Here is an 8,117-nt window from a genome sequence, read left to right on the forward strand (position 1 = left end):
TTATCATGGGTAGCCCCCCTAGTGCAAATTATAAAGATACCCTCACTTTGCTTCTCCTCATCCCAACTAATTAAGGGCTTTGGATCGATGGGTTCTTGGAAAAACTTTCCCTAAAAAACAAGTTTTTTCAAACACTTAGCCTACAAAACTCATTTTCCTTGAATTTGTTTCCTCGCATCCACACCACCCTTAAATTTCTTATCCTAGATTGAAACAAAACCATAGTAAAATGTTGTTAGATGTTGGGAAATTTTATTTTGGATTTTTCATGGAAAATAAGTTTTCCTGCATTTGGATAAATCTTTTTCCATGATTTTTTTCATTAAAATTCCCCTATTTTTAGGAAATTCATAACCCTGCTTAACCTTGGAATTCTCCCATGGGATATTTAATTGTACCGAAAACATTTTAAAATGTTTCTAGAATTCAATTAATAGAAAAGCAGGAAAGTTTGGGGGAAAAAATTCCCTATATGCAAACATTTTTCATGTGTATTCGATTAATAGAAAAGCATGAAAATTTGGTGAAAAAAGTCTTTTTCTGATTTACTTCAAAAATTCTTAAAATCCAAATACGGAAATTTAGGTGGCAATGATCATAGGGAAAAGACCAAGTAATTAAAACAAGAGTTTAGTTTTACAGATGGATGGTAGTTTCAACTCTATGGACCGTATAGGGGAACTGTACTATCCAAAAGACCATTTTGCCCTCTTCGTCTCATGTTTTTTTTTTTTTTTTTTTCATCTCTACACTATTCGTCCGACTGCCACTTCAACTCGGAAGAAGAAAAAGAAGAAGAAGAAGAGGAAGAAGCAGAACAAGATGAAGAGAAAGAAGGAAAAAGAAGAATCTGCAATGGCAAAACTGAAAAAATAAAAATATTTGCAAGACCAGTTAGATATGTCAAAAAATCGATAAAACTATTTAAAAAATTGGCAATAGTTGGAAAAAAAAAAAACATTGAATAATAGCAAGAATATGAAAATTCATGTCAAATTGGGAAAAAAAATCAGATTGACCCATGGAAAAATCAGGTCGAATGGAAAAAAATATGCCGACTCATTAAAAAATTGGGTCTACCCGACAAAAGATCTGGTCGAGTTGACATATTTTCCCGATTCAACATATTTTTTGACACGTAAACTCAATTTCTGGCAAGTCGACCCGATTTTTCATGGTTCACCTGATTTTTCCCTATTCAACACTATTTTTTACCAGTTTATTTCTTTCTTTCTTTTTCTGGTTTGGCCCAATTTTTTCTAAATTCAACCTTATTTTTTTGATGATTTTTTTTATAAAAAAAAAATTTGCCGATTTTTTATATTTTTTTTGACAAATCTAACTGATTTTTTACTATTTTGAATTTTCAGAGTGTTTTTAATTTAATGTTTCTACTGTTGTTTTGACATTTCAAAGTGTTCTTTTTTTCATACCTAACTAAATTTATTGATGATCCGAGGAGATCGGGTCTCAAATGGTTGTAAGCCCTACCTTCAGCTGCTGGAATTCTTCTTAGAGTAAAACAACTGCCTGTAAGTAATGGATGCAAATCCTACAGTCTAGGGTGTTTGACTTAACTTGAAGGCCCCGTTAGTTGTGGCCCCTCTGCCTTGATTCTCGTATCTTACCCTTCAATTAGCTGTGACATAAATGAAACACGTGGGTCTCCTTTTAAAGCCCATCTTTGAGAATTGTGACTATATGTCTATATCCCTAAAAACAACAACCCACCACAAGGACAAAATGGAGGTGTCTTGCAAGGAATAAACTACTCACACTTTACATACCAACTGTGCCAGTACTATCATGTCTCCAACATTGCCTGTATGGAGGTAGATATCAGCATATATGTTACTCATTCTAGCTAGGTAGCTTGGTCATACACATTCATTGTCTATCAACAAAATCATCTCTCTTATTGCTAATTAACTAAAATAATCACCAAAAAAATCGATTATTGTTAACAAAAAGAGTATAATTGAATAATATTAACTTAACTGAATCATAAACTTGAAGTGTGCTGCAAATGCTGCTACTTGAAGACAGTTGATACCTCTCAGTTGTCTAAGGCCTTGTGTTTGGATTGCAAGCAAAATTTTCTTGGGAATTTTTTTTCTTTCCATGATTTAGGGGAAAATGATATGAGTATGGTTAATTTTGAGGGATATTATCATTGATTGAATGTCTCTCTGTGTAAAAAAAGCTTGAATAGGGTTGGTTAAAGCTATATTTTTCGTGGGTAAAAAAAAAAAGTAGGAAATTTTAGAAAATCTTTTGCATTTGCAAATTCCAGACAATGCAGGATACGGAAAAGTTTCGTTAAGTTTAAAGGATTAGAGAACCAAGATCCAAATTGTGGGTAATTCATATGAGGTGGCATTATCAATTCTCAAAGAACTCAGCACAGCCAATCAAACAAGTTTTTAAGAGAGCGAGGATTGCCATTATCAAAACAAGTAAGTATGAATATCATTTTCCTTTATTTACTTTTTTGTCCTCTTAAAACTATAAGGGTATTATAGTCATTTTAAGGTGGTCGCATAAACGATGGTCACATCAGAAAGATGACAGGGGTATTTAAGTAATTTAATTAACCTCTTTCTCTCGTCGTTTAACCCAAAGCATTCCACAAACAAAGATTCCACCATGAAAAACCTTAGGCTATATATATCTATGCATTTGCACCTCCTCTCCCAAACAAATATTATATGCTTGATAAGCTCTCTTCTCTTCCTACCTCAGTTTCCATGGCTTCCATAACATTTGTGGGTTCCAGTAACAACATCTTTCCTTCCATTTCTGGGCCGGATTCCGGCAACTCCGACAGCCATGTGTTCCCCTCAAAAGGTCAGCTACCAACGAGACGTCGCATGCTCGAGTCGCCTATAGTGAGAGTCGCTACAAGACCGCCGGTGATAATTCCGTCCACGCCAACTGAAACAGAGAGCAAGGGGAAGCTCGCAGCATGGACGAGCATCCAGCAAGAGCGATGGGAAGGCGAGTTAAGCGTCGAGGGTGAAATTCCATTGTGGCTGGTATATACCATGGTTTTAATTAAATATTTGATGCAAGATAATTGGTTTATTTTTCTATGTTTATAGCTTAATATTACTAGATATATTCCAAATTTACGATAAATAAATGGTAGGAATATCGTTCCCTGTTCGATTATTAGAAATTTGGGTTGAGCTTTTACCATAAAATCAGGTCGGGTTTGGGTTGATTCCAATTCATTTTCTAGCGCGCAAAAGATTAACCCAAGGATTGAGCCTCTAGCTCAATGGTCAAGGCTTTATTCTTCAACGCGGTGATCCGAGTTTCAATACCAGTTCACCTATAAAGAAAAAAGCTCAACCCAACCCGACCCAAGTTGCACCCCTAAAACATGCTCTAGTCAGAGAGGAATCGGTGATAGAATTGACATAATCTTAGTATAATATAATAAGCCTTACAATCAATAAAATTGCTAATAATTAATTAGTGGCATGGTTAATATGACTAATTATGAAGTGGACAGACTCGAAATACACTGTTATTTAGAATATATATTCTGTGGGATCCGTCCATTCTATAACTCAACACATAGTAAGATCATCTCAAAGATATATGTGAGGTGATTGATTTTGAACTTTTCCTCTTTGTTATCCTTTCTATTCTTTTGATCTTCTCTACCGCAGGCGAGGAGCAGTGTCTCTTTGTCTATATTAATATAATTCTTTGCTATTAAACAAAAGGATATTTATTTTGCTATCACCTTTTGGCATTGGTTAATTGATTAATATCTGAATAAGTGTTGTTTATTTCTTCAGAAAGGGACCTACCTAAGGAACGGGCCCGGGCAATGGAACATAGAAGACTATAATTTCCGCCATCTCTTCGATGGCTACGCAACCTTGGTCCGTCTCCACTTTGAGAACGGCCGATTAGTTGCGGGCCATCGCCAAATCGAATCGGAGGCTTACAAGGCTGCCATGAAGAGCAAGAAACTTTGCTACCGCGAATTTTCAGAGGCCCCAAAAGCTGATAATTTTATCTCTTACATAGGCGAATTGGCTAGCCTCTTCTCGGGTGCATCCCTAACCGATAATGCCAACACAGGTGCTGTAAAACAACCCAATTGCTCCGAAACCTTAATTCGTTAGAGTTGGTGTTATTTAATCATTCATACTTCAACACTCCCCCCATGTATGGCCTCTCTTTTTTTGGGTTGGCCTTATGTGTGGACTTTATAATATCAAAGAGTTGTGAGTTTTGAACCCAAAACCTTTAGCTCCTGATAACTCCAAAAGCTTAAGCAGTTAGAGTTGGTGTTATTTGATCATTTATACTTCAACAGGTGTCGTTAGGCTGGGAGATGGTCGGGTCGTCTGCCTAACAGAAACAATTAAGGGTTCAATCGAAGTGGACCCCAACACATTAGACACAATTGGACAATTTGAGTACACAGACAATTTGGGGGGTTTGATTCATTCGGCGCACCCGATAGTGACTGAGTCTGAGTTCTTGACACTTTTACCGGACTTAGTCCGATCAGGGTACACAGTGGTCAGGATGGAGCCAAAGAGCAATGAGAGGAAGGTGATAGGGAGGGTCGATTGTCGTGGTGGGCCCTCGCCCGGGTGGGTCCACTCGTTCCCTGTGACGGAGCATTATGTGATTGTGCCGGAGATGCCATTAAGGTATTGTGCGCAGAATCTGCTGAGGGCGGAGCCCACACCTCTGTACAAGTTTGAGTGGCACCCTGATTCCAAAGGTTTCATGCATGTCATGTGCAAAGCTAGCGGGAAGATCGTAAGCACACTCACTCTCTCTCTCTCTCTCTCTCTCTCTCTCTCTCTCTCTCTCTCTCTCTCTCTCTCTCTATAATTAGTATAATAAATGGGCGATGATAAATTCGCACCCCATCTAGGATAATTCGCACCCTGTAACGTGAATTGACATTAAAAAAGTGTTGAAGTCTGCCACCTACCCTCCTCCTTAAACTTTAAAGGGGTGCGAATTATCCTCCACGGGGCGAATTTATCATCACCCTATAATAGAATAGGGAAATCATAAATTCACCCCCTTTTTTACATGGAACAGCCAAATACAGTGTATGCCGCAATCATGCCCGTTAAATTCTTCCCATGTGAAGTTAATAAGCACCTCTGCAGTCATCGATACACCAGAGGTGGCTGTCCCAAGTAAAACAGGGGGCAGATATTTCCTAGTGAACAGGTGTGCCACTAACTACACAACACAAAGAATAAGTTATTTATAGGGACCCACAACTTACCAACTTGTGATTTTAGTAATCCCCCAACCATGGTCTCATGATTATCACACCATGGTGGATTTTGATAGCAGCTTGAGTTTTTTAACAGCCTTTAAAAGGTAATAAAAAAAATGAAGTGTAAAATAAAGTGACTGGTGCCATTATCAAAATATGCCAACCCAAGTTGCACCCAGCCGTGTCAATGGAGTACTCAATGGTGCCACGCAAGTTAAATAGGGCCAGGCTCCACTCGCATTTCCCATGCATTTAAAGATTTGAGAATGATTTTCCTAATTTATACAACAAAGTAGAGTGCAAGTGTATACTAAACTATCATTTAATAAAACATAAAACAAGGTAACTTATAAACTTCAACTTCAGTTTTAACGGAAATGGTGGCAGTAAAAACAAAGGATTCAAAAACTTCAACTTCAGTTTTAACGGAAGTGAATCATTTACATCAGGTCTGTTTCCTTTGTTTTATCTTCATTGTTTCTCGAATTTTTGAACGGCTGTTTTTAGTGCAATGGATCACTGTCACGATGGAGCTTCAATTAATCATTATTCTACTCCACCAAGTGATTACAAATCTTTGGATAATTAACCAAGCTGTTCTTGGAATTGGCTATCCTACTAACATAAATTTATCTTAAAATTTTCTTCTCTTGTGTTCTGGAAATATTTTATCCCAAGAACAAAGGTCAACTTGAGCATCAATAGTAATAATAATAATAATAAACCCTGCTTGCTATGAGCATCAATAATAATAATAATCATTATAATAGAGGAAAGTGTTCCTGCGCTGCAGAGCAGGGTATTACCTATGCTGTAGTTGTTTATGAGCATCAATAATAATAATAATCATCCGAGAAATGCCTTCTGCAATGGTCCCTAGCAAATAATAATAATAATAATAATAGGGATTTGCTAGGGACCATTGCACAAGGCATTTCGTGCCTGGGCTGTTGCATGGGCGGCCACCTCATGTAAATGAACAAGACAAAAATGCGCAAATGGCCTTCTTCAACTGTCCCTAACAAATTCCTAATCATAATAATAATATGATAATAATAATAATTCATCACCACGACGACGACGATGATAATAATAATAATAATAATAATTGCCCGCAGGTGGCAAGTGTGGAGGTTCCTTTGTACGTGACATTCCATTTTATCAATGCCTACGAGGAATTAGACGAAGATGGGAGAGTTACGGCAGTCATTGCCGACTGTTGTGAACACAATGCCGACACCACCATTCTTGACAAGCTCCGGCTACAAAATCTCCGGTCATTTTCCGGCGAAGACGTATTGCCGGATGCAAGGTATGTGTCTTCACTATTTATTAATTGGATGATAGGGGGATTATTATTATAACAAAATGATTAACGGCCTCTTTGAAATAATGACACCCAAAAGGTTTTTAGTTTCAAATAATATTTTTAATTTAATCTTATTTGCAGATTGCACATTAAGCCCTCTTTAAAACCCATTAAGTATAGCCTTTCTAAAACTATTATGACCATTATTTCCAAATAATCATATTTTAACTTCAAACCCATTTGTATATATAGGAGTATACTCAATTAATTAAAACTATTCAAAGAGCGCTTAATTAATTATGTTCCTTACCTTTAATCATGGTTTTGTATGCTAATTAGGTTGGTTTATCACATGAAAATTTTAGGGTTGGGCGTTTCACAATACCCTTAGATGGAAGTCCAGAGGGGAAGCTAGAGGCAGCTTTGGACCCTGACCAACATGGGAGAGGGATGGACATGTGTAGCATCAACCCTGCTCACTTGGGAAAGAAATACAGATATGCCTATGCTTGTGGTGCTCAACGCCCTTGCAATTTTCCCAACACCCTAACAAAAGTAACAACTTCATACACCATTTCATGCAAAGTTTGTATTTAATTTAGATATTACTTACTTGGTTAATCTTATTTCTAATATGGGTTAATTTCTATCATTCTCAAGATTGATTTGGTGACAAAGACGGCAAAGAGCTGGCACGCTGAGGGCGCCGTGCCCTCTGAACCCTTCTTCGTAGCTAGGCCGGGTGCCACTGAGGAAGATGATGGTGAGTGAAAATAATCTCCCATCTCCCTTGTTTTGATTGTGCAAGTCCTGTCTTTACTTTACACTTTTAATTGTAAGTTAAGCAGTTGTTATATAGTTCCCCTAAAGCATTCAATAGCAAAACTCAAAAAAGTGATTGTTAAGAGTGCTATTATCAAATGGGGAATGCGGATATCATTTCTCTTTTGAAATTATAACAAATTTGACTCCATAATCCAAGTGGAAAGCTCCATTGCAACTTATTTCTATTATATGACAATCATAACTCACATATATTGGATATTGATCTAGACCATCCATTGCACATGTACTGTATATTGATCTAGATCATCCATTCATGCTTTCACTTGCTTATTCTCATATATCTCAACATAAACTGGTGTGTAGGTGTGGTGATCTCCATGATTAGTGACAAAAATGGCGAGGGTTATGCATTGCTGCTAGACGGATCCTCATTCGAAGAGATAGCAAGAGCCAAGTTTCCATATGGCCTTCCATATGGCCTCCATGGATGTTGGGTTCCAAAGAAATAGAAGATCAGACGATTGCTGTATAATAAATGCAAGTCCATTGAATTATAGAAGTTTTTAAGTGGGGAGAATTGGAGAGATCATTTTTGCAACCCCCTCAATGAACAGCATCAACATGTTTGCATGTACTTGGTTGTAGCTTTCTTGCATGTATGTAAATGTGTACGATAACTAGAGGTTTGTCACCAAAAAGATGTACGCATTAGGTGATTATCAATGTATAAATACTTAAATTTGTTGGAATGAA

The 8,117-nt window shown here is 37.2% G+C and overlaps 1 protein-coding gene across 1 annotated transcript; it reads left to right on the forward strand.

Moving 5' to 3' along the window:
• The first annotated feature begins 2,712 nt into the window (after positions 1-2,712).
• On the forward strand, positions 2,713-8,117 carry CCD8 (carotenoid cleavage dioxygenase 8). Its single transcript, XM_077355245.1, has 7 exons — positions 2,713-3,035; positions 3,810-4,098; positions 4,337-4,791; positions 6,388-6,581; positions 6,944-7,133; positions 7,239-7,341; positions 7,728-8,117. Exons 1-7 carry the CDS (start codon positions 2,748-2,750, stop codon positions 7,871-7,873), a joined length of 1,665 nt encoding a protein of 554 aa, XP_077211360.1. The 5' UTR covers positions 2,713-2,747; the 3' UTR covers positions 7,874-8,117.

The sequence above is a fragment of the Tasmannia lanceolata genome, unplaced genomic scaffold, assembly GCF_043159265.1.
Source record: "Tasmannia lanceolata isolate RefF3 unplaced genomic scaffold, GAP_Taslan_0.1 ptg000015l, whole genome shotgun sequence".
In the NCBI taxonomy this organism is placed as follows: domain Eukaryota; kingdom Viridiplantae; phylum Streptophyta; class Magnoliopsida; order Canellales; family Winteraceae; genus Tasmannia; species Tasmannia lanceolata.

Bases quoted from the DNA above. Each gene is read 5' to 3' on its own strand.
- CCD8 (XM_077355245.1), top strand. From the start codon at position 2,748: ATGGCTTCCATAACATTTGTGGGTTCCAGTAACAACATCTTTCCTTCC. The intron at 3,036-3,809 runs GTATATACCATG...TTATTTCTTCAG, and splicing joins GTGAAATTCCATTGTGGCTG to AAAGGGACCTACCTAAGGAA. The intron at 6,582-6,943 runs GTATGTGTCTTC...TGAAAATTTTAG, and splicing joins GACGTATTGCCGGATGCAAG to GGTTGGGCGTTTCACAATAC.